Consider the following 26930-nt stretch of genomic DNA (forward strand, 5'->3'; position numbering starts at 1 on the left):
TTCGAGGTGTTTATGATAGCGGTGGAAAACACACAGGGGCGCAGTAAAAGCTAAAGTGGGCCACGGCATGACAGACTGACATCAAAGCTGCCCACTCAGACCAGACGGCCAGAACTCACTGGGTCCTGAGGCTACCCTTTCTTTCTCTTTCTCTGTCTCTACCTCGCTCTCTCCTTCCCTCTCTCCCTCACCGCCCCACATAGATAACCAGGATAGGGTGTGGATGGGGGTGGGAGGCTAACACTCACCCAATGGGTCACCATGCGGTCAATATGTTGTTAATGTTATACAGGCGAAAAGTGAAATCTTCTGAAGCTTAACCTGTTCAATTTCATCATAAAGTCAAGTGGGCCCTTTTTTAATTAACTATTTCACTGAGCCTGTTACTGTTTGTATTTGTATTTATTATGGATCCCCATTAGCTGCTGCCAAGGCAGCAGCTACTCTTCCTGGGGTCCAGCAAAATTAATGTAGTTATATATTTTTAAAACATTACAATACATTCATAACATATTTCACAACATATTAAGTGTGTGCCCTCAGGCCTCTCCTCGGTTACCACATACCTATAACAACAAAATCCATGTGTACATGTGTGTATAGAGCGTATGTTATCATGTGTTTGCATGCATGTGTCTATGTTTGTGTTGCTTCACAGTCCCCGCAGTTCCATAAGGTGTATTTTTACCTGTTTTTTAAATCTAATTTTACTGCTGGCATGAGTTACTTGATGTGGAATAGAGTTCCATGTAGTCATGGCTCTATGTAGTACTGTGCGCCTCCCATAGTCTGTTCTTGACTTGGGGACTGTGAAGAGATCTCTGGTGGCATGCATGGGTGTCCGAGCTGTGTGCCAGTAGTTCAAACAGACAGCTCGGTACATTCAACATGTCAATACCTCTCACAAATACAAGTAGTGATGAAGTCAATCTCTCCTCCACTTTGAGCCAGGAGAAATTTACATGCATATTAATAATGTTAGCTCTCTGTGTACATCCAATGGCCAGCCGTGCTGCCCTGATCTGAGCCAATTGCAATTTTCCTAAGTCCCTCTTTGTGGCACCTGACCACACGACTGAACAGTAGTCCAGGTGAGACTAAACTAGAGCCTGTAGGACCTGCCTTGTAGATAGTGCTGTTAAGAATGCAGAGCAGCGCTTTATTATGGACAGACTTCTCCCCATCCTAGCTACTGTTGTATCAATATGTATTGACCATGACAGTTTACAATCCAGGGTTGCACCAGCAATTTAGTCTCCTCAACTTGCTACATTTCCATATTATTCATTACAAGATTTAGTTGAGGTTTAGGGTTTAGTAAATGATTTGTCCCAAATACAATGCTTTTAGTTTTTGAAATATTTAGGACTAACTTATTCCTTGCCACCCATTCTGAAAGTACAGTGGGGGAAAAAAAGTATTTAGTCAGCCACCAACTGTGCAAGTTCTCCCACTTAAAAAGATGAGAGAGGCCTGTAATTTTCATCATAGGTACACGTCAACTATGACAGACAAAATGAGGAAAAAAAATCCAGAAAATCACATTGTAGGATTTTTTATGAATTTATTTGCAAATTATGGTGGAAAATAAGTATTTGGTCAATAACAAAAGTTTCTCAATACTTTGTTATATACCCTTTGTTTGCAATGACACAGGTCAAAGCGTTTTCTGTAAGTCTTCACAAGGTTTTCACACACTGTTGCTGGTATTTTGGCCCATTCCTCCATGCAGATCTCCTCTAGAGCAGTGATGTTTTGGGACTGTCGCTGGGCAACACAGACTTTCAACTCCCTCCAAAGATTTTCTATGGGGTTGAGATCTGGAGACTGGCTAGGCCACTCCAGGACCTTGAAATGCTTCTTACGAAGCCACTCCTTCGTTGCCCGGGCGGTGTGTTTGGGATCATTGTCATGCTGAAAGACCCAGCCACGTTTCATCTTCAATGCCCTTGCTGATGGAAGGAGGTTTTCACTCAAAATCTCACGATACATGGCCCCATTCATTCTTTCCTTTACACGGATCAGTCATCCTGGTCCCTTTGCAGAAAAACAGCCCCAAAGCATGATGTTTCCACCCCCATGCTTCACAGTAGGTATGGTGTTCTTTGGATGCAACTCAGCATTCTTTGTCCTCCAAACACGACGAGTTGAGTTTTTACCAAAAAGTTCTATTTTGGTTTCATCTGACCATATGACATTCTCCCAATCCTCTTCTGGATCATCCAAATGCACTCTAGCAAACTTCAGACGGGCCTGGACATGTACTGGCTTAAGCAGGGGGACACGTCTGGCACTGCAGGATTTGAGTCCCTGGCGGCGTAGTGTGTTACTGATGGTAGGCTTTGTTACTTTGGTCCCAGCTCTCTGCAGGTCATTCACTAGGTCCCCCCGTGTGGTTCTGGGATTTTTGCTCACCGTTCTTGTGATCATTTTGACCCCACAGGGTGAGATCTTGCGTGGAGCCCCAGATCGAGGGAGATTATCAGTGGTCTTGTATGTCTTCCATTTCCTAATAATTGCTCCCACAGTTGATTTCTTCAAACCATGCTGCTTACCTATTGCAGATTCAGTCTTCCCAGCCTGGTGCAGGTCTACAATTTTGTTTCTGGTGTCCTTTGACAGCTCTTTGGTCTTGGCCATAGTGGAGTTTGGAGTGTGACTGTTTGAGGTTGTGGACAGGTGTCTTTTATACTGATAACAAGTTAAAACAGGTGCCATTAATACAGGTAACGAGTGGAGGACAGAGGAGCCTCTTAAAGAAGAAGTTACAGGTCTGTGAGAGCCAGAAATCTTGCTTGTTTGTAGGTGACCAAATACTTATTTTCCACCATAAATCATTAAAAATCCTACAATGTGATTTTCTGGATTTTTTTTGTCAATTTGTCTGTCATAGATGACGTGTACCTATGATGAAAATTACAGGCCTCTCTTATCTTTTTAAGTGGGAGAACTTGCACAATTGGTGGCTGACTAAATACATTTTTTTCCCCACTGTAACTGCAGCTCTTTGTTAAGTGTTGCAGTCATTTCAGTTGCTGTGGTAGCTGACGTGTATAGTGTTGAGTCATCCACATACATAGACACACTGGCTTTACTCAAAGCCAGTGGCATGTCTTTAGTAAAGATTGAAAAAAGTAAGGGGCCTAGACAGCAGCCCTGGGGAATTCCTGATTCTACCTGGATTTTGTTGGAGAGGCTTCCATTAAAGAACACCCTCTCTTTATCCACAATATATCAGGGGGTGTAAAGCCATAACACATACATTTTTCCAGCAACAGACTATGATTGATAATGTCAAAAGCCGCACTGAAGTTTAACAAAACAGCCCCCACAATCTTTTTATCATCAATTTCTCAGCCAATCATCAGTCATTTGTGTCAGTGCTGTACTTGTTGAATGTCCTTCCCTATAAGCGTGCTAAAAGTCTGTTGTCAATTTGTTTACTGTAAAATAGCATTTTATCTGGTCAAACACAATTTTTTCAAAAACTTTACTGAGGGTTGGTAACAGGCTGATTGGTCGGCTATTTGAGCCAGTTAAGGGGGCTTTACTATTCTTAGGTAGCGGAATAACTTTTGCTTCCATCCATTCCTGGGGGCACACACTTTCTAGTAGGCTGAAAATATGGCAAACAGGAGTGGCAATATCGTCCGCTATTATCCTAAGTAATTTTCCATCCAAGTTTTTCATCCAAGTTCTCATACCCCGATTGACAATAATACTTTTTTCCCCTCTTCCACACTTACTTTACAGAATTCAAAATTACAATGTTTGTCTTTCATAATTTGTGATGAATGAGCCATCTGATTCAATGAATGATGCAGCGGAGTTTGCCTTTTTGCCCAAAATGTAATTGAAAGTGCTCCAAAGCTTTTTACTATCAGTCTTTATGTCATTATCTTTGTTTCATAGTGTAGTTTCTTCTTCTTTTTATTCAGTTTAGTCACATGATTTCTCAATTTGCAGTACTTTGCCAATCGGTTGTGCAGCCAGAACTATTTGCCATCTCTTTTGCCTCATCCCTCTCAACCATACCATTTTTCAATTCCTCATCAATCCACGAGGATTTAACCGTTTTTACAGTCATTTTCTTAATGGGTGCATGCTTATTAGTAACTGGGATAAGCAATTTCATAAATGTGTCAAGTGCAGCGTCTGGTTGCTCGTCATTACACACCACAGCCCAACAAATATTCTTCACATCAACAACATAGGAATAACTACAAAACGTATTGTATGTCCTCTTATACACAATATTAGGCCCAGCCTTTGGAACTTGGGTTTTCCTAGATATGGCTACTATATTGTGATCAATACATCTGATGGATTTGGATACTGCTTTCAAACAAATTTCTGCAGCATTAGTAAATATATGATCAATACATGTTGATGATTTCATTCCTGTACTGTTTGTAACTACCCTGGTAGGTTGATTGATAACCTGAACTGGTTTGCAGGCACTAGTTACAGTTTGAAACTTTCTCTTGAGTGGGCAGCCTGATGAGAGCCAGTCAATATTTAAAATCACCCAGAAAGTATACCTCTCTATTGATATCACATATATTATCAAGCATTTCACCTATGTTATCCAGATACTGACTGTTAGCACTTGGTGGTCTATAGCAGCTTCCCACCAGAATGGGCTTTAGGTGAGGCAGGTGAACCTGTAGCCATATTACTTCAACAGTATTTAACATGAGATCCTCTCTAAGCTTTACAGGAATGTGGTTCTAAATATAGACCGCAACACCGCCCCCGTTGGCATTTCTGTCTTTTTTGTAAATGTTATAACCTTGTATTGCTACCACTGTATCATCAAAGGTATTATCTAAGTGAGTTTCAGAGATGATCAGAACATAAATGTCATCTGTTACTAGCAAATTATTGATTTCATGAACCTTGTTTCTTAAGCTACATATGTTAGCGTGGGCTATTTAGAACACTTTTCTGGGATGCTTGATTATTTTTCTTGTTTTACTGGGAAGCTTAGCAGAGGTAGACATACTTGGGTTATTTTTATTAGTGCAGGGTGAGCTGCACACAGTGGACTTCCTACTAGGGCTCACCACCTCAGTGCTAACAGTATTAATGGTCATGTTGTAGTGAGTGGCACAGGGCCTAGCATTGTGACTGAGCTATGAATCACACTAAAGCTCGGTGGAGGGATGAAGGGCTAGTGGGATGAAGGAAAAAAGGGATGGAGGGATTGGCTGAGTGTGTCTCCAAGTGAAACGCTGTCTATGCCCTCCGTGACCACTGGCCGCTGGGATGACCAGTGCAGATTACATCAGGCCGACGAGCAAGGTGGAGGAACATACCCTGGCTTAGCCCTGGCACTCACCACCACCACTGGCAATGCCTTACAGTATTATGTAGTCAGGTAAGGAGCTTTATTTGTGTTGGGTACCAGGAAGGGGCATGGGCTGTGTCCCAAATGCATCCTATTCCCAACATAGTGCACTACTTTTGACCAGAGCCCAGGGAATGAAATTGGAAAAATATCATTTTTGCAAAATACTTTAAAACGGGAGGAGAGGGTATCGCTTGCTGAGTTTAAATCTCTGACAGAAGATAACGTTATTGACCATTGTGATTGTTTTTAATGTAGCTATTGTATTGTGCTCGTGCTGACTACTTCCTGCCGACCTCTTGCCAGGTCCCCCTGGCTAAAGGTTTCTAACCTTAAGGGTCTTTTCCTGGTTAAATAAAAAGTATGCACTATATAGGGAATAGGGTGCTATTTGAGATGCAACCATAGAGCATAGAGCCCCAGAGCAGACCAGAGGAGAGCAGACCAAGAGCAGACCAGAGGAGAGCAGACCAGAGCATGGCACAGTGCTACACTGCTGTGGCCGCTCTGGCTTGGACTGGTTTCTCCAACACTCTTAACTCCATAAACCACATCCACAATCCAACCAAGGGGCGAAGGGGGGGAGATGGAGGGAGAGAGAGAGGGATGAAAAAAGTTATGATTCATTTGATCTACGGTGGAGTGAAACAGAGGAGTGTGTTTTTCTATCTGCTTCGCAGCCAGACCACCAGTGAGCTGAGCAGCTCTCCCTCTCTCTCAGATATTAATAGATTGAAAATGGCTGACTAACCATTACCAACAGGCTGCAATTAGCTTAATATTAAGATGGTTGACTCTTTCTTCCTGCTCTTTATAAAGGTGAAACCTGCCGCTTTCAAGTCACACCGACTCACTTACAGAGGGAGGAGTGTGCCGCCCGCGATCAAGTTCATGAAGCATGGCGGGGGCAGAAGTGAGATGTTAGAGTTAGTCTACGTCCCAAATGGAACATTACTCCCTATATAGTGCACTACTTTTGATCAGGGATTTAGTCAAAAGTAGTGCACTATGTAGGGAATATGGTGCCATTTGGGACACACCCTTATTATTTTATTCCTGCCTCTCTCTGGGTTTTGGTAATAACAGGCAGACAGATAAAACACATTCTCCCAGCAGCTTAGAGAAGGCTATAACGGCAGCCTTTTGTTGTCATGTTTAAAAGCCCCCAAACAAATTGGTCAGACTCTGCAGATAAAGAGAGAGAGAGGGGGACTGTGGAGTGATGGAAGGAGAGAGATAGGACTGATGAAAAGATTGAATCCATTTCTCTGCAAACAGACAGTGGGCTGTAATCTCTAACCTCCATTTAAATGTTGTCTTTTATTTCTCAGAGTGTTTCTGTTAACTAATGAATCCCCTCAAATATTCGCCGTCGCAGATAAGATTTCACGCTGCTCGGAGGTACAAGGAGAGGCTCTTTGAACAATTTGTGTCTGTGTTTAATGGATCTTGTGAACGCAGTACCAAATACAGTATGTCTACAAAGTGGACTTCAATTCTGTGAAACAAAGCCCAAAATCAAATCAGAGTGGACAGATCAGAACACTATAAAAAGTTGTAGATGACTCAACAGCAGAGCCTGAGGTGTCTGGACTGTGTGGGATGGGGGGTTTGGGGATTTGGAGCAGGGGCGTGGTCTGGTTTGGGCTGAAGTTCCCACTGAGACCTTGAGCACGGTCGGTCTCTGGCCTAGCCAGCCCTCTCACTCTTCCTCGCCCTCACTATCTCTCTCGCTCTATTCCTCCTCTCTCTTTTTCTCACCATCTCTATTTCTGTCTTCCCTTCTTTCTTTAGCTCTTCCTCTCTCCTCTGATCTCCTTGTGGTTTTACAGCCCAGGTCTGAGGCCCTGACTTCCCAAGACGGTGCCGATGCTTTTTACCACCTAGTATGGAAACACCATAAAAATAGCCACAGTGGGCAGGCAGGCAGGCAGGCAGCGGTGGTTTTACAGCGTCTTGGACAAACAGTAGGAGAGTCAGCGAGGCCGACGTCCAACTGGCCATACAGATGACTGCACTAAGGGGAGGCCTAGCATAGGACTGATGGCTCTGCAAATTAAATCAGGCACTTAAGACTACATCATACACAGACACACACACTGTACGCAATAGCAGAGGATTAACTGTTACAGCTACGTATCCAATTTCAGTAGCCTTTCATTACAGTACTGTAGATGACATCTTCAAAACAAAACTGACCCAGGAAGGGGTACACAGCTACATTATTTTTTATGATCCAAAAGCTGAAAGCAAAATAGTTTGTTAGCAGGCTGGCTGCAGTTGGACAGACCGTAGACAGTCACAGTGGGAACTCCACAACAGATCTCTAGAATAGACAAAATCATTACCCTGGGAGATTTAAACAGCTCAAAACTGAGAGAGGGATATAAGAGAGAGAGACAGAGGGAGAGATAAAGAGAAAGCGAGAGTGACCGAGAGAGAGAAAGGGAGAGAATTACATAGATTATAACAGGGAAAAATCTATAGATCATCAGCTTTACCTAATGCCATTATGACATGGAGCTCATGCAGCCAAGAGGACAGCAGCGCTTTAAAGCCATGACTCCCTGGGCGTGGCGTGGGCAGGTGTGTGCGTGCGTGTGTGTGTGGGGGCAGGAAAGGGCACCAGCGACTGGCTGACCCCTGGGGGTTAATCCTCTGTGATTGGTCCATGGTGGACAGACAGCCCTACTACTGGGTAAAACAAGGGATTCTGAGAACTCTGTGACATGGTGCTAAAACGCACACACACAAATGTCAGATGTACACACGCACACACATGCACTCACACACAGCTGCACATCTTGCTAAAGGAGAGTGGTCAAAAAGGTGACTGAAAATAAAAAGCACCACCTCACATAACGCGAAGATACAGCCACGAGGGGAGTGTTAATTGCTAGCTATGTGTGAAGACAACTGGTTGCAGGCTAAATGAATGGGCTGGGGGTGTGGAGGCAGTCTCTGTGGGGTGTTTCCCTCGTGTTCAGCATATGTTTTGTGGGTTAGCTGGGTGTTGGGGTGGAGGCTTGACTCTCTCTCACACATCAATGAGTTGTAAGGAGCTATGACACCACAGTAACTCTTCCTCATCATGACACACAGCTGCTTGGCACTTTCCATGTTTCTATTATCTATTCATTATGATGTTGTGTTACTAAACATGGGCTGGGCTTTACTGGGCAATGCAGTGTGGCTGGAGATGAGTTCTAGCCTAGTTTACCAAGGCTTTGTAGATATTGAAGAGGTGTAAGGTTAGTTAGGTGAACGAATACATTTTGTAGAATAGTAACATCGTTTTTTTTTATGAACAAGGCGTTTAGGTCCAGAGTGGCTGAGCTCCTGTAAATGAGCGAGCAGCATTGAACTAATCTTCCATGGAGGAACAGATTCCAAGATTCTTATCAGTGGCGTGATTGAGAGAATTACATACAGCGAGAGACATAGAGAGAGCGAGAGTCTCTCGTGTCCCACCACCAAATCATACACTGCACACAGCCTTACTGACGCCTTCACACTTTAATCAAACCACCCTCCACACACACTGTTTCACAGGCCCTACCGTTAAAACAGTAATGTCACTTTGACCTTGGGCATCTCAGCTAATAATCAAGTCAAGATGATGTGAAGTGCGAGGGGTAAGAGGTGAAGGAGAGACAGGCTGTAGTGAAAGGGTGAAGGAGAGGAGGGAGGTGAATAAAACAGATTACAGCTGTTAAAGGGTGTGTGTGTGTGTGTGTGTGTGTGTGTAGCTTCACAAATCCCTTCAACAGAGTAGCATCCTAACCTCTAATTACCCCACTAGGAATAGAACCTCTGAATGCCACAGCCAGGAAAGGGTGCCAGAAAGGTCACCCTATAACCACTCTGCTGTCTCTGTAGTCACTCCAACATACACAAGCTGTTCTATGGGGTTTGTTACGTCATGCTTCTTGGGAAGGACTTGTTTGGCTTTCCAGGACCAGTCACTGAGCTGTCGAGTCATAGTATTGTTTCATACTGGCTCTGGTGGTTTTTGGGGTTGACTTGACCACTGTTAGAAGGAGCCATGGTACTGCAGGCCCTCTACTGAAGGGTAGAGAGAGATTATTCTTGGTGTTCTTCTCTCACTCTCTGTTCAGTTAATTCAGGGCAAGCTGAGACTGCCAGTCAGTCACCCAGGATTGCAGGCCAATCAAGACCAAGGGGCTCCCCTCGCTGTCTGATACTCTACAGCAGGCGAATTTAGAGACCAACGTGGCAGTTGTTTTGATCATGAGGCTTAATGATGAAAGGCTCCTAAATTACAGCATGGAGGACTACACAGCTGCTCACACACACACACACACACACACACACCCTGACCTTGTTAAGGGGAAAAAGAAAAAGAAACGTGGCTCTTGGGGGTACTTTTACTTTTTGGGGTACCTCGACAACGTCATAATTCAAAACACTTAGGGTCTTTCAGGTTTGGGCTGGCATAAATGAGGAGGTAACACACCCATGTGGTGATTTGGGAGTAAAGTTGACAGGTGGCGGGGGAGGGGGGGGTTGTGTCTGAAGTGGACACTTGGGACGTAGCCACTGTGTATATTCAGTGTGTTACAATTGACAGTACTGTTTTTTGTTCTTCTATGGTATGGTCGTAAAGATGAAAGGTGGTTACGGTTGCCGGCCAGTCGCTGAGCGGTTGGCCAGAACGGTGGGACCCCTGCTTTATCTCCTGATCAATCCGGCTCCACACACACGTAGGCACACACACAGACACACACACTTATAGGCCAAAGGTCGCTGAGTCAACTTTAGGTAGTCAATGTAAACCAAGGGCGCCCCCTACAGATTGGACAGGTCATTCAGGCCAGGGCGAGAGGACATGATGAGGGGGAAGAGTTGTTCTGTAATGGCCAAACAAACAACAGCTCTGCTAAACCTCCAAGTAACAATCCTTCTAGATTAAATGTGGTATTTACCTGCTTGTACAGCACGCTATGGATGTGTGGGTGATTACTGTGTGTGCCATGTCAGAGTGATGGTGCGCTTTGTGTGTCTGTGACTCGAGAGCATGTGAAGATGTAATACATAATCTGTACAAGTGTGTGTTGGGGATTTATTGTCACACGCATTGTCAAAGTGTGCAAGGATTAGTCTATGTGTTTGTAAGCAATTGATTGAGGGTGTGTATGTGTATAAAGATATACATTTAGTTAATGTATAAAGGTGGTGAATGTGTTTTACTAAAAATAAGTGTGTCTGTGTGTGTCTATTACAAATGTGATCCTTTTCCCCGGGAGGTGCAGTCTAGTCAGAAGCAGAGGCCAGAGGTATGAAGGATTCCTACCAGAGACTGGAGGTCACAGTAAGCACCATCTCTCAGCAGCTACTTTATTTGCCTTTGAATTCCCCTTTTTCGGATTAGCATTCTTTACATCCAAAATAAATACTTTTGGTGTGTTTGCCTGTGTTGCAGTGAGCTGTCTCCTTACCGCTGGGGTTGAATGCCATGCAGGATATGGGTTTGTCATGGGCTGGGAAGTGGGCCACCACTCCCTCTCCATCTGAGTCCTCACTCACCAGGACCTGGAAAACACACACACACACACACACACACACACACACAGAGAGAGAGACATTCACCACAGAATCTACACAGAGCGGGACTTCCCAACTTCCAACACATGGACTTCTTATTGCTTCTTGCTGTAAGTAAAATAATGGAGAATTAATATGTTACAATCCCATTGGTAAAGAGCATTGTCACCTTGTGGATGTAATTAGCAATCATCCCAATTAACACCAGAGAGAGGCTTGTTAACAACTCTCGTCTCGGTCTCTAGTCTCTCTTTCTACACTGTCACCGCAGCACTGTACCCGCCATCGGTCTCCATGTGCTGCATGAAAACTAAGACTGAGCTGACAAGAGACTGATCTCAGACCAGTAGCTAAGCTCAAAGTCCTCCGACTATGCAAAATAATTACAGTGCTGCTGAGTATGATTCTGTTCTCAGGCCAGGGGCTCTGCTCTGTGTGTGTAAACGTCTCCGGTGTTGAACAGATTATAACTAAGCCCAGACATGAGGCCAGGGAAGGGGGAGAGAGCGAGAGAGCGAGAGAGCGAGAGAGAGAGAGAGAGAGAGAGAGAGAGAGAGAGAGAGAGAGAGAGAGAGAGAGAGAGAGAGAGAGAGAAAAGAAAGAAAGAAAGAAAGAAAGCGAGCGAGAGAGAGGGGGGAGAAAGAGAGAGGGGTAGATAGAGAGAGAGAAAGAAAGAGAGAAAGAAAGAGAGCGAGCGAGAGAGAGGGGGGAGAAAGAGAGAGGGGTAGATAGAGAGAGAGAGAAAGAAAGAGAGAAAGAAAGAGAGCGAGCGAGAGAGAGGGGGGAGAAAGAGAGAGGGGTAGATAGAGAGAGAGAGAAAGAAAGAAAGAGAGCGAGAGAGAGAGAGGGGGGAGAAAGAGAGAGGGGTAGATAGAGAGAAAGAAAGAGAGAAAGAAAGAGAGAGAGAGAGGGGGGGAAAGAGAGAGAGAGAGAGAGAGAGAGAGAGAGAGAGAGAGAGAGAGAGAGAGAGAGAGAGAGAGAGAGAGAGAGTGTGTCGGTCTCATAGTGATAAATCTGGTCTAGTGTTGCAGTAATGAGCTGGGAGCAGTGCTGCATTAGTTTTAATAGGAGTCAGTCCAAACACAAACCAACCTTCCAGATCAACTGAGCCCTTTATTTCAGACTGGACTGGAGGGAGAGGGAGAGAGAGAGAGGAGGAGGAAAAAGAAAAGAACAAGGAAGAGGGGTGACATAAGCCAGACCTGTTTTATTACGTCGGAGGCACACAATGTTGTTATGTGAGGGAATCCTGCTGAAGCCCTTTGAAACTGAGAATTTGTGTCAGGGGCTACCTCTGGAGAGTAAACCTATTATACAGGAGGAGTGAGTGAATGAGTGAGTGAGTGAGTGTGTGTAAAGAGGGGTCACCACTTCCAATGAAGGGGTCAACAAACTAGGTGAGGTGAGTGATGTGGCAAGAAAGCAATGCTATCATAACCTGTATAACACACAGCTATGTGCTGAAGTCACAACGAATCCCCCTTCTTTCCCTCCCACACCCTCTTTGTCCCTCCTCTCTCTCTCTCCCTCTTACCTCTAACTGTTTATGTGCAGTGTAGGGTTACTGTAAAATGGCTGGTGACACAGTGCAGACCTGCTTCTGAGGGCTTTAGCCCCGGTCTGGAGGAGCCCTCGGGAGACTGGGGTACATGTACACACACACACACATCCAGGCGCACGCACACACCCACACACACCACACACACCACACACACCACTGGCATACAGTGCACTGCCCCTTATACTATAGCCAATGATAGTGTGAGCATTACACAGGCACCCTTTCACTACCACTAAGGGAGCTAGGAAGAGAGGAGCGTGGCAGAAATAGAGGACGGAGTACAAGCATCTTGTGAGGTTACTGCTGATGATGAGCAGTGCATTCATTTAGTCTCCCCCTGCTTAAAAAAAGCTGGCGCTGTGGCGAAGGCCGAGCTGTGAAAATATGACTGAGCAAACAAAATAAATCCCACCTTAGGCCCTAAGGTGCTGTCAGGTGAGTGTGTGGGGGTGTGGTTGCTGGGCAACTGTGTTTGCTCTAGCAGAGGATAAAAAAGGTTTAACCTGGGAGGTTTCTCACCGCACCACAAAACCCAAAGGTGTGTTTACTGAGGTCAGAAAGGACAAGAAAAAGGAGGAGGGGAGTATGAGGGAAGAGAGGATAGAGAATCTGTTCTGATGTAACCTTTGTGTGTGTGTAAAAGGGCCTTGTATGTGAGAAGTGTAAACATGTAGGGCTGTAGCCCAGTAAATGTGACACTCCTCTACAAGGAAACTGACACCTGGGAATGTTTTCTGGTTACCCACAACGCACCAGTAAAAAACACTTCTCACTCTGATGAGAGAATGTCTAGAGACATAGTTCAGTTTGGAGCAAACTAAGAACAGCTGTGCTGAGAAAAGATGTGGATGTATGTAACTGAAAGAAGAAGAATTGATGTGGTTCTTTATTTTGTGTTAAATCATTTCATTTCTATGACCTGGCCTTCACCTGGGACCTGTGCCAAAAGCAGGAAGAGGCTCATTACCATGATGTATCTAGCAGCCAGTGGCAGTCTACTGAGATAGGATGGGCCCGTTTATAAGGTAGTGATGACATTATTATCAGGTGAGAAGTATTGTTCAAACAAGAACCCCTATAGGATTATTACATACATGAAAACCAACCAAGATGTACACTGTATGTTTCGCTTTCTACACTTTTTCAACATTACTTCAGAAAGTGATTTAACACTTTTGGGGAGCCATGGTCCATAACCCAAAGGTTAAGACACACAGTAATACCTGTACCTCTCCGACAACATTTTTTCAACTCCACATTGTGAGAACTATTTTTTGCAGTATTCCTTCTTCCATTTCTATTTTTGGTTGCAGAACATGTATATTTTCTTACCGTTACTTCAGAAGGGGATTTAACACTGTTGGAGAGCCAGGGTCTATGACTTAGTGATCACACATACCTGTCCTTCTCCGACGTTGTGTGTGTCGATGACAGTGATGACTCCGGGGGCATGGGGGCTTCGGCGGGTGGTGCTGTGGGGGGTAGCACCCTCCTCGTCGGGGGTGCCAGTGGGTAGAGTACCAGCTAGCTGGGTCACCACCTTTCCCACCATGGTTAGACCAGTCTTTAGGGTCTAACCAGAACGGCAGGGGAAAGGGGAGGTAGAGCGAGAGAGACGCATATAAAGAGGGGGGAGAAGAAGAGAGAGAGGGGGGAGGTGGAGAATAGCAGGAAACAAACATCAGATTGGGCTCGTCGTCATAAACCGACTAGAGACACTTCCAATAAAGAAGACACCAGTATGTCTGTTTGACTATGGGGAGTTGGGAGAGGAGTGTTGATCAATATAGAGCGACTGTCTACGCGTGCCTACGAGCATGCGTATGTGTGTGAGAGAGAGAGAGAGACCGGCTATTTGCTCAATGCTATCAGCTGCTGCTGCTGCTGATGATGATGATGATGTGGAGTGCTGAAACAGCAGGAGCCGAGTGTCTGCCACCAGTCTCTTCTCCCGTCTCCCCCTCCCCCTACTCCCCAGTCTCCCCCCTCAGGCCGACACAGATCAATGGCTCCTGTTTGGACTAGCACTAAAACCTCACACTGCAGTGATTAGAAAACACATTAGTGTTGATCAATTAGGAGCCAAATGCCCTGTTTCATTATTGATGGGGTTCCGAGCAATTTACACACACACCAGTCTGTTAGTGGGCTGGGTGGAGTCGCCAAGTGAGGGAGTGTGTGATTCATAGACCCAACAAACGCGAGGCGCCACGCGGTATTGACAGCGCTGCCTGGCCTGAATGCCTGATTAGGTTCTCCGGGACCCCTTTGCGCTAACACACACACAACACACACACAGTACACTGACTCCATTAGCTCAGGACAGTGTAGCGGGGAGATAGACTCCACTTAAGCAGCACTATCCATTTCTCTGAGCTTGGCCTGGCCCTGGCCACAGAGGTGTGTTTGAGACACCCTGGCGAGGAGACGCCACACTGATGCAGAGCATCACACAGTCAAGACAATGAGCAGGTTTGCTTTATGTTTACATTCCAGTGATTAGTATGAGGAATAATAATAATACAGCTGGAATTATGCGCTGTTATAAAATGTTATTTCCTATAAAAGGCTAGGAAATACTCCCCCTTAGTGCTCCCTCTACACCCCCTCTCGCCTTCCAAGTCTCTGGACAGGAGCACTCAGTCTGTGTCGCGTTGTAGACCGGAGGAGTGGGGGCGTGGGTGAAAATATTGAGATTATAATATATAGTTCTAAACGGCGGCTGCAGACAATCAGTCTGCATATCGGGACCCCCTTGACCTCGTTTCCCCTCCCTCCGCTAGCCAGGCTAACACTTTAGCGCTGCTGCCACTGCTCTTTTTGATGCATACCGCCATTAGCAGTTAATGGGACTTCTATCACGCTAGCCGTTAGCGCTCATTAGGGAGAGGGAGGGAGAGAGAGAGAGAGAGAGAGAGGGCGAGACCATGGGAATAACTCTGACCCGAGGGGTCTTCATAAATCAATTAGGGTTCCCCTTTGGGGGCTTGGATAAGACAGGAGACTGGAACCATATGGGGAGAGTGCTGCGCTAGGCTAGTAGCGCGGGTTAGCTTAGATGCTACATCAACAGAGCGGAGGGGTATAAATTCAACTTGGTATCAAAGGGCTTAGCAGTTAGCGTAGCGTAGCCTGGTGGTGCTCTCCAGCTGAGAGGAGTATTACAGGGGCTGTGTCCCATATTGCGGTACAGTATACAGTACAGGATGGAACCCCCTATAGACACACACACAGGGACCATAGAAATGAGTTAAGATGCTCATAGACTCTCAAGGCCTGTGTCATGGTTATGATATAGAGTCTCATAACGGTGTCTGACTCACAGGGGAAAGCCAGGGTAGATCCTATATCACTTCGAAATCATTTACAAATGATTTTATTTCAACCACTGGGGTGGAGGGAGGTGTGAATGTGTATGTTTGACTTACTTTAGCAGCGCTGATGACTGTAGCTGTGTAAGACTGGGCATTGTCCCCGCAGGCACCGCCTCGAGACTGGTGACACCGGATCAACTGGGGGGGAGACAGAGAGGGAGACAGACAGACAGAGAAAAACATAGATAAGAAATACATTATCATCCTCCTCCTGCACCTGAGGCCAACCAGGAACAGAATATGAGGGGCAGCACATTAAAAAACTATCCTATCCCACTGTCTATTTCTTGGAATCCACCCATCCATCCCAGAGCTACTCTATTCTTAAGGAACAGAATAGCTTATAGTAGTCAGTGACCCATCTGTCAATTACTTGATTGGCCGAGCGTAATCAGAAAACTACCAGACACAATTATCCATTAAATGTATTGCAAGAGTGCGTAGAGTGGACTTGCTTTTGGAAAATACAAAAATCCTATTAAATGGACATAAAAAACCTACATCTGTTGGTTTTCAGATGTTATCATTTCTAGTGGTCTCTTCTTGGAATGAGTTGTACTGAGAGATTAAAAAATGCATTTTGGAGGATTGTAAATATGGTGTTGTGATAAGTACATGCGTGACGGATGGGTGTGTGTGTATATTCAGTGTGTGTGTGTGTGTGTGTGTGTGTATATTCAGTGTGTGTGTGTGTGTGTGTGTATATATTCAGTGTGTGTGTGTGTGTCCTACCTTATTCTCAGCGTAGGCTAGCCAGCGTCCTCCCAGTGCTATGGGGTTTAGGTTGGGGCCCGGACAGGGAAAGCAGCCTGAGAGACACAGGAGGAAACATACAGTTATTGAAGGTGGAATCCATACTTTTTCCCATACCCTTTAGCCGCAGGACAAATTGGATACACAATTGAGGCTGACACAACACAGTCACACAAAAAACATTCGATATATACCAATCAAGGCGTAAAATCATGACTGCGTATCAACAAAAAAACCTATCTTCAACATGTTCCCTTTTAGAAGTTGTGAAACAGTGAATGCTGATAATGCTGCTGTGGATATTTGCTTTAGGAGTCAGAATCCCTCTCCTCCGAGAGTGTCTCGGTCTCTCTTAAAGCCTTAATGTGTTTGAGAGGGGAAAGTGGATCACTGTGTGTGTGCTTGCTTTAGTAGTTCCCATAGGGATCAGTGTGTCTGCCAGTCAATCTAGACAGGAGCAGTCCCCACTTTATTGGGTGCCACAGAATCCATTAGGTCATAATGTGGCTCTAAGTAAAAAGAAACACAAACACACACACTCAAAAGCTCAGCGCAAATACAAATACAGAAGATGAGGACAAACGGCCCATAAATTCATAAGCGGATCAGCCATCAGTATAAACTAGAACAAATGTGTCCACCCACTCACACAGATGTTGATGTAAACAGTCATGTCACAGTAGACATGATGATGAGTAATAATTAACTAAATACAAGCACGCACACACACACACTGGAGTCAATAGCCACACAGCACCAGACCTGGGTTCAAATACTATTTGAAATTATTTCAAAAACGTTATCTGGGCTTGATTAAGCTTGTCTGGCTTGATATACCAATATATTAGTTCCAAAATATCCTACCCTGCCCGTCTGGCACTCCAGCTAGGCTAAAGCAAACACTCAAGGTATTTGCTTTAGCCACAGCACTTCCACCATCACACAGGATTCACCACTACTCACAAACATGTCTGTAAACAGAGAGGGAGTCATGATGGATACTGCCATAAATGCATGTAGAGAGCAATTGGGACAAATAAGCTTGTTCGCACACACACACACACACACACAGACACACAAACAGACACACACACAGACACACAAACAGACACACCAGTACAAATACACATCTCATATGCAGACACGTACAAACACAAGCACATACACACACACCAATGAGGTCATGTGAGTGCATGGAGGCAAGGGGAGAGAGGTTTGGCTGACATAATGTAGTGCTCAGGGTGCAGATGAGATGGAGTCAGACAGTAATTTAGTGTTCAGAAGAGTCGAGGCTGGGAGGCACGGGGTGAATAGGACTTGAGGTAAGCCACAATGCTACAGCCTTTTGTTGGCTCGCCAAGGCTGGGGGAGAGCGACCCACTCAGCCCAGGCTGTGAGACAACGTGTCTGACACATCCTGTGTGGAGAGAGGGGGAGGAGATGAGAGAGGAAAAGAGAGAAAAAAGGAACAGAGGAGAGGGAGAAGAGAAGACGAGACAAGATTGTAAAAGAGAAAAGAAAGGAAGAAAGGAGAGGAAGGGGGAGGAGAGGAAATGATACAGAGAGAGAATAGAGGGAGAGTAAGGGAGAGGGGAAAAGGCTGAAAAGAACAGAGGAAAGAGAAAAAGCAGAGGGCCGAAGTAGGAAAGATGAAATAAATGTAGGGAGAAAAAGGGGAATCACCAACCCAACCTCACATCCCCACACAGACAGGCCTAACTAACCTCCTCCCCACTCCACAGTCCACACCACTCTAAAGACAAGCAACAACTAAAAACACCCCACATTACAGGACGTCTGTGTTGCTCCTCTTCCTCCCCAAAGACGTTTCCATTTTACGAGGAGGAAGCATCATTAAGAGCGATTAACAATGATTGTCTATACTCCTTGTCCTGTGGCCCTGCCAGCCAGACATGGAGAGGAAAGGCAGGCCGACCAGACAACGCATTAAGACCCTATTCTCCTAACAGCAGTTTGTTTATTGTCTGCAGGCAGCAATGGCCTTGTTACATATACTGTTTCATGTCATCCTGCACTGTCCAGGGGTCATGTTCAGTTGGGCACAAATTAGCAAAACAACCAAATGAGCGGTCTTCTTGTACAAGTTCAGATAGTAGTATGGTACCTACCAGTTTCACTCCGTTTCAAAATGTTTTCTCCCCTTCAGTGCCTTCTGAACACAACCTAGGTAGGTAGTGTAACTGTATGATGTTGAGGTTACAACCAGGAGTTGTAAACATGCTATAAACATACTCAGAGATGTTGATATGTGTTAAGCTACCAGAGGGGCTCCTGCCTGCTCTACCATTAAGTTTCAGTGAAAACAGTTTAGACCTGTTTCAAAGACTTGTTCTAGACGTTGTGCTCATTGAGGAGGCATGGTGGTTTGTGAATCGCAGGGTAAAAGCTGTCAGTATCTGTCTTCAGTTGGTTGTTTGGGCTGGGTGATGCCAGCGTGACAGACTTGCTTATCTTTTGGTGGTGGGATGTTTGTGTGGAAAAAGCTGATGTGTTACATGACTGGGCTCTGTGTGTTTGTGCTATATAACTGTTAGTGGGTGGCTATATCGCTTCGGTGTTCTCACAGATGTGCACAGAGAGAGACACAGGAGAGACAGAGCATCTGTCCCAAGATGATATGTCCATTGATTTCACTGAAGAGTAGATGCATCTGTGGGCACTAATCGCTGTATCCACTGGTCTAGTGTGTGTATCTGTATATGTGTGCGAGTGAGCGTGCATGCATATGTGTGTGTGTGTGTGTGTGTGTGTGCGCGCGTGTGGTGATAAGAACAATGTGTGAAGTATAATCAGAGAGGAATTCCTGCTTTTAAAGAGCTATTGATCAAAGCCACAAGGAAAACAATCGTCCATGAGTGTGTCATCATCTGGTTCAACATTAACACATACATCAAAGCCTTATAATCTAAAGTGGCCAAATTCACAGGTATATCCTAAATGGCACCCTATCCACTATATAGTGTACTACTTTTGACCAGGTCCCATAGGGCTCTGTTCAAAAGTAGTGCACTATGTAGGGAATAGGGTGCCATTTAGGATGCACACCCAGTCCCAGCTCCTTACTTGTAACAAAGAACTTTTTGGTGAAGGTGCAGCTGTCGAACGCAGCAATCTTCTCCTGCAGGGCGACAACTAGAATCCTACAAGAAAATTACAAATAGTATGTGATTTTCATATAACATAATACTGCAATACATTTATACGAATGCAAAAAGTGATGATGCTGTACGTACTCCTTGTTGCAGTGTAGGTCATAGATGGGCGTCTTGAACTGGATGGACTTGACCATCTCCCCTGTCCTCAGAGAGTACAGGTCCACACAGCAGTATGGGGGGCTGGTCCTAGGCACAGAAACACAGCTTTTATTTCAAACATTCAGTACGAAACAGACAGATATTTTCAACATCATACAGATGCTTGGACTTGTGAGTCATGAGTAAAATATTTTAATCACACATGGACCAATACACACACCAGGGTAATCAGAGACAGTTTTCAAAAGCTGTAAGTGAAGATCAAACGCGAGAGAGCCCAGGCCACTGGGGATTTACACAATTCTCTCATCCCCTCCTCCTCCTCGCTGTCACGATCGTCGTAAAGGAGAGTAGACCAAGGCGCAGCGTGTGAAACGAACATGACTTTATTTAATTAAAGTACTAAATACAAACAAAACACGACTCGTGAAGTCCACGGTTACACTGACCGAATAAGGAACAAAAACCCACAACCCCCAAGGGAAAACATACAGTTTAAATATGGCTCCCAATCAGAGACAACCAGCAAACAGCTGACACTCGTTGCCTCTGATTGGGAGTCACATCGTCAAACATAGAATCAAACAAACTAGAATACCCAACATAGAAAATGAACACACAGAATGAACACACCCTGGCTCAACATAAAGAGTCCCAGAGCCAGGGTGTGACACTCGCCCTCCTCCTCCTCCTCCCCCTCCCCCTCCTCCTCCCCCTCCCCCTCCCATTGGGGTTGTTTGATTTCAGCAGGCTATTTACTCTGTTGTATTTTTTTATCCTCTTCCTATAAAAAGTTAAGTCTGTAGAGCAGGGTTCTTCAATTCCGGTCCTGGAGGGCCGAAACACCTCTGTTTTTCATCCTCTCCTTCTAATCAGGGGCTAATTCAGACCTGGGACACCAGGTGAGTGCAATTAACTACCAGGTAGAAATAAAAAACAGAAGTGTTTCGGCCCTCCAGGACCGGAATTGAAGAACCCTGCTGTAGAGTATTTACTATACCATTTTCACTGTAACTGTTTACAATTTCAGAGGAGATTAACCTACCTACACCATAAATCTAAGAGATCTTCTGTCAACCTAGCCTACTAACACAAAAAGCTATGAATACGAAAGTCCGATCCCATCTCCTGCAGCACTACTTCTACTCCACTGACCAGCACTGGGCTCCACGTGTCAATAAGATTGTCATGTCCGCCTGCATTCCCAATCACTCAAACCAACCGACAGACCAACCAACAGGCCACTACTTTCTCTTCTTTATGCTGGAAAATATATGCTCCTTCCATTCAGACCTCTCTCTGACAGATGCAAACAGTGGATGAAATACTGTGGCCGAACCGTTGAGAAAATTACCCCATTTCAAAATATGCACACATCAGGCCATCACAAAGCAGCCAAGACATCTTAAACTGGCCGCAAAGCGCCGGGAACATGGAAACACTTATGGGAGAGTTGAATGGTAAAAAGCTGCAGGGACTGTCCATGTGCTACTTGATAGCCCTGAGTCGCAGCCATGGAGAACCGGAGAGGGTTTAATTTGTCATAATTCTTCCAATGAGGGAATCTTAGAATGGAGCCGATGAGAGAAGACAGTCTGCCTGCACCGCTCTCTTTTTCGCCCTCTCCTTTTGTCGTTCTCTATCGCTTCTTCTCGATCTTGTTGTCTCATTCTCTCTCTAATTCAGTCGGTCTCACACTCTCTTGTTCCCTTTCTCTCTCCCTTGCTCTCTCCCTCTTTCTCTCCCCTCTCTCAAGGTTGTTCTCTCTCCCTCTCAAGGTTGTTCTCTCTCCCTCTCTCTCAAGGTTGTTCTCTCTCCCTCTCCCCTCTCTCTCTTTCTCTCCCCTCTCTCTCTTTCTCTCCCCTCTCTCAAGGTTGTTCTCTCTCCTGCTCTCTTTTCCTTGTCCTCTCTCTTGGTCAGTAGACATGGCCCTTGTTTAACTGATGTTGGTTCGTGTTAGCCGTGTGTAGACTGGCTATATTGAGTCTTGTCGCTAAAGCAAATGCCAAACAGTATTAGTGTTTGTGAACTCAGGCTGTGCGATGTTCTAGCCCCATGTCTGCCTGGGGACTGGGTAGTACAAAAACACTCATTTAGTCCTGTTGCAGACATAAGGGGAGACATGCAGGTAACTGCCTAAATAAAGGAAACACTTGAGTAAATGAGGGTTACCAAGTATATTGAAAGCAGGTGCTTCCACACAGGTGTGGTTCCTGAGTTAATTAAGCAATTAACATCCCATCATGCTTAGGGTCATGTATAAAAATGCCCAGTTGTCCATTATTTTGGCTACCGTGCCTAGTCGTGGTGAGTGATTAGTGCATTTTGAGGTCTGTTTCGTTTCAATTATTAAAAAAGAATTACGGTTTTCGATTTTGGTTTCGATTATTATTATTTTTACATTAAATGCCCTATGCATTATGTGGGTTGAATGCTGTAACACAGAATAAAACAATTAATAAAAGTCCCATGATGGTAGTGACTGCCCATTACTGCCATTATTTATTCATTATTATTATTATTATTATATTATTATTATTATTCATCATTACTTTAATAAAATATTTCAGTTGTGTATATTACGTTTTATTTGATGACATTATTATTTCAATCCAAGTCATCCTCTCATCTCTATAGAGCTGCTGCCTATGCTGTCTGACAAAATCACTATTTTGTAGTTCTTCAAAGTAAATAAGGCATAATTTTATGACTGCTGAATACCATCAATCACTTAGATATGTATTTTCAGGTAGAGATACCTTGCGAAGCAACAGCTGCTCTCTATAACCCCTCACAATCGCACATTCTTCTCTCTTCAGTAGCAGGCGTAAAATAATCTGGACAAGTAGATGTGCAATGGATTACGGTCATTGTAGTTAATTACCATGTTTTAGGCGCTAAACTATGTAGAATATTGGCCTGTTGGAAACTACAACTCCCTACCACATCGCACAGTTCAGGCTGGATCTGATTTCTCTCTAGAGAAACTGTTATGTGCGCATTGAGCTCACAGAAAAAAAAAGAATGAAATGGAATTCAAATAATTGAACCGACATCAGTCAATTAGTTGTTTAAAAACCAAAATTTCGGTTAAATCGCTCAGCACTACTGGCTAGAAGAAGAGATCTGTGACTTTGAATGTGGGGTCTCAAAAGGAGCATAGGGTTTAAAGGGTGTGTGTCTCAGTCACCAGATCTCAACCCAGTTGAACATTTATGGGAGATTCTGGAGCGGCGCCTGAGACAGCATTTTCCACCACCATCAACAAAACACCAAATGATGGAATTTGACGTGGAAGAATGGTGTCGCATCCCTCCAACAGAGTTCCAGACAAAAACACATTGAAGCTGTTCTGGCAGCTCATGGTGGCCCAACGCCCTATTAAGGCGTTTCCTTTATTTTGGCAGTTACATGTACGTCTTGTCCAGAAACAATGCCTAGTCCCTATTCCATAGTGACTTCATGAGCTTCTAACACACTACTACCCCCTGTCTCAAAATATTTAATAACATCATCAATAAGATTTCAAAAGACAATTTGCATCACGCCTAGAGTATCTTCTAGGGGAAAAAGCATCTGTGTCTCAAATGACACCCTATTCCCCATGTAGTGCACTACTTTGGACGCTACCGCTGTCCACTCCCTAAAAGGACGCTCACCCCTTGATCAAGGGGATTAGTGTGTGCGTGTATGCAGCACCACTCCACAGAGCCGGGGCAGACGCCGCTGACACGAACACAGCTCCACACACCCACTGACACAGCCAGCGGCAACACCCAACACACACTCACTCTCTCTCTGGCTGTTGAGGAAAGTTTCCCAAGCCAGCGGCTGGACATTCAGCCGCAGCTCCGGCGCCATGGGAGCCCTCAGATCTCTCAGCCCAGCCAGAGACATAGTGTCCATGTGTGTCTGTCTGTGTGCGAGCGTCTGGTGAGTGTGCCAGCGGGAGTGTCTGACGTTCTGTGTGCATGTCAAAGTGTGTGCATTCCCCTGTAATTTCCTGTAAGAGGCAATGGGGAAGACAAAGGAGGTGACACTTTAAGAGTTTTGGGTGATCTCCATTCAGTTGTCCATAGGAGCCGGACCTAATACTGATCTGCTGCAGACATTACACTAGGAGATCAAGGCATATTATGATACTCTCTGGTACAGCAAGGATAGCATTACCAATCTGAGTACAAAAATTGAGATTAATAGAAAAATATAACTTCTCCTAACTTGTTTTCTGGCAGCTCCTCCATCGATTTCAGCATTATCACCGGGGTCAGATCAATCTAATCCAAATGCTTTTTACGAAATAACAGGCGCCCGGATTGATTCACTCATGGGAACAATGATGATGGCCCGCCCGTCCCTCTATTACAGAATCAAAATGGCCCCCGGTTGAATTGTTTTGGCCTGGGCAGTATTTTAACAAATGGCGGTGTGCTAATGGAGGCAAGGCAGGGTCAGCTGTAATGTGATTTCCTGGTGCTTGGGCCGCGGAGGCGTGGGTTGAAAGCCAGGCTAAATCATCATTATCATTGATCAGGGCTAGATGTCAGTCCAGTAACATGTTAAGGTGACACTGAGCGCCATCCTCCGCCTCAGTAATAGGACTGTTATTATGGCCTATGAGATCAATGTGTCAATTACTATTTACTGGGATTGGCCTTTTGGGTCTGAATTGATGCTGAGAGAGGGAAGGAGACTGAAGCGGTTGGGAGAGAGAGAAGATATTGTAAAATCATAAAAGGTTGAGATTGTGTCTTTAAGCACGTGCATTCACACACACACACACACGGAAATAGAGGAACACACACACACTGCTGAGGCAACCGCCATGACCTCTGGAGGAGAGTCTAAGCCTGCTGGAGTGGAAACGGTTGGTCTTGGCCCATGTCGACTTCACAACCCTTCTAACATGAAGGGTTTCCCTCATATAACAGTCATCCTAAATGACTCTGCTAATTACTGGGTAGTAGGCTGTAAAGCAGCCAGAAAGAGAGCCACACCTGCTACATCCATCTATCTCCCCCTCAAATGGCCACTGGGCAAGCCTGTAAAACAGACATGTGCTTCCTAAATGGCACCCTATTCCCTATATAGTGCACTAATTTTGACCAGAGCCCTATGGGCCCTGGTCAGAAGTAGTGCACTATATAGAGAATAGGGTGCCATTTGGGATGACACCATGATTCTGTCTTGACCGTCCAGCAAAGCAAAGCTCTGTTTTGCCTGGCCGGCTATAGACTAGCTACTGTACCATTTTGGATAATGTATTCACAACAGAACGGCTATGTGACTTTTACAACCGGGGAAGAGTCTTAATTTTAGCAACACGTCAGTTTACAATAGTTATTATGTACATTATGTCAGACGCATTTAAATCACTAGAGGGGTTTTTTTCTGTATGAAAGACGTCTTTAACATCTGTTATTTTAACTCCAACACGACGGCGCTGTGAGCTGGGCTTGCATTTTTTCTCCGGGAGGGAACGTCTGGCTTCTGGTCGACGGAACCGGGAAGGTTATTATTTTATGAACCTGAGCGGAACCGATGGATAAAAACCACACACTTCATGTGGCGGGCTGCAGTGGGCTAGAGAGCAGGGGAACTGGGGAAGCCTTAAAGGGGAATTAAAAAGCGAGCAAATAAATGCATTTACAAGGAGGGGGACGTCACCACGTTTCCGACTGCAGCTCAGAGGTGAGCCCCTTTACGAGCTCCCTGAATACGAACAGACAATTACAAGCTGTGGAAACGCTAAACAAATACAGCCTGGGCCTGGTCCCTGGAGTCTCAGCTGGCAGGGCTAAGAGGCTGAGGAGACAGGGACAGAGTGCCCTGAGACTAGGGATGCCACCCGGGCCACAGACCGCCTAGATATCAACCAATGGCTTTCAGTGCAATAAACTACAGTTGAAGTTGGAAGTTTACATACACCTTAGCCAAATACATTTAAACTCAGTTTTCACAATTCCTGACATTTAATCCTAGTAAAAAGTCCCTGTCTAAGGTCAGTTAGGATCACCACTTTCTTTTAAGAATGTGAAATGTCAAAATAATAGTAGAGATAATGAATATTTTCAGCTTTTCTTTCTTTCATCACATTCCCAGAGGGCCAGAAGTTTACATACACTCAATTAGTATCTGGTAGCATTGCCTCTAAATTGTTTAACTTCGGTCAAACGTTTCGGGTAGCCTTCCACAAGCTTCCCACAATAAGTTGGGTGAATTTTGGCCCATTCCTCCTGACAGAGCTGGTGTAACTGAGTCAGGTTTGTAGGCCTCCTTGCTTGCACATGCTTTTTCAGTTCTGCCCACAGATTTTCTATAGGATTGAGGTCAGGGCTTTGTGATGGCCACTCTAATACCTTGACTTTGTTGACCTTAAGCCATTTTGCCACAACTTTGGAAGTATGCTTGGGGTCATTGTCCATTTGGAAGACCCATTTGCGACATAGCTTTAACTTCCTGACTGATGTCTTGACATGTTGCTTCAATATATACACATCATTTTCCTTCCTCATGATGCCATCTATTTTGTGAAGTGCACCTGTCCCTCCTGCACCAAAGCACCCCCACAGCATGATTCTGCTAGCCACTGTGCTTCACGGTTGGGATGGTGTTCTTCGGCTTGCAAGCTCCCCCTTTTTCCTCCAAACATAACAATGGTCATTATGGCCAAACAGTTCTATTTTTGTTTCATCAGACCAGAGGACATTTCTCCAAAAAGTACGATCTTTGTCCCCATGTGCAGTTGCAAACCATAGTCTGGCTTTTTTATGGCGGTTTTGGAGCAGTGGCTTCTTCCTTGCTGAGCGGCCTTTCAGGTTATGTTGATATAGGACTCGTTTTACTGTGGATATAGATACTTTTGTACCTGTTTCCTCCAGCATCTTCACAAGGTCCTTTGCTGTTGTTCTGGGATTGATTTGCACTATTCGCACCAAAGTACGTTCATCTCTAGGAACGCGTCTCCTTCCTGAGTGGTACTCCTTACTTGCGTACTATTGTTTGTACAGATGAACGTGGTACCTTCAGGCGTTTCGAAATTGCTCCCAAGG

General features: G+C 44.9%; 1 protein-coding gene across 3 annotated transcripts in view; it reads right to left on the reverse strand.

Annotated features, from left to right (window-relative positions):
- Positions 1-26930, reverse strand: part of LOC121567890 (BCAS3 microtubule associated cell migration factor-like) — a 269987-nt gene that overhangs the window by 210945 nt on the left and 32112 nt on the right. For 2 of the 3 annotated variants that reach the window (XM_041878248.2, XM_041878250.1), the window contains exons 8-13: positions 19858-19965; positions 19688-19764; positions 16583-16659; positions 15905-15988; positions 13876-14049; positions 10810-10903 (exon numbers count right to left, since the gene is read on the reverse strand). In XM_041878248.2, coding sequence (XP_041734182.1) covers positions 10810-10903; positions 13876-14049; positions 15905-15988; positions 16583-16659; positions 19688-19764; positions 19858-19965 — 614 coding nt within the window. The remainder of the gene's footprint in view (positions 1-10809; positions 10904-13875; positions 14050-15904; positions 15989-16582; positions 16660-19687; positions 19765-19857; positions 19966-26930) is intronic. The other variant, XM_041878249.1, reaches the window with a different exon arrangement.

This window comes from Coregonus clupeaformis, chromosome 6 (genome assembly GCF_020615455.1).
Source record: "Coregonus clupeaformis isolate EN_2021a chromosome 6, ASM2061545v1, whole genome shotgun sequence".
NCBI classification, from domain to species: Eukaryota; Metazoa; Chordata; class Actinopteri; order Salmoniformes; family Salmonidae; genus Coregonus; species Coregonus clupeaformis.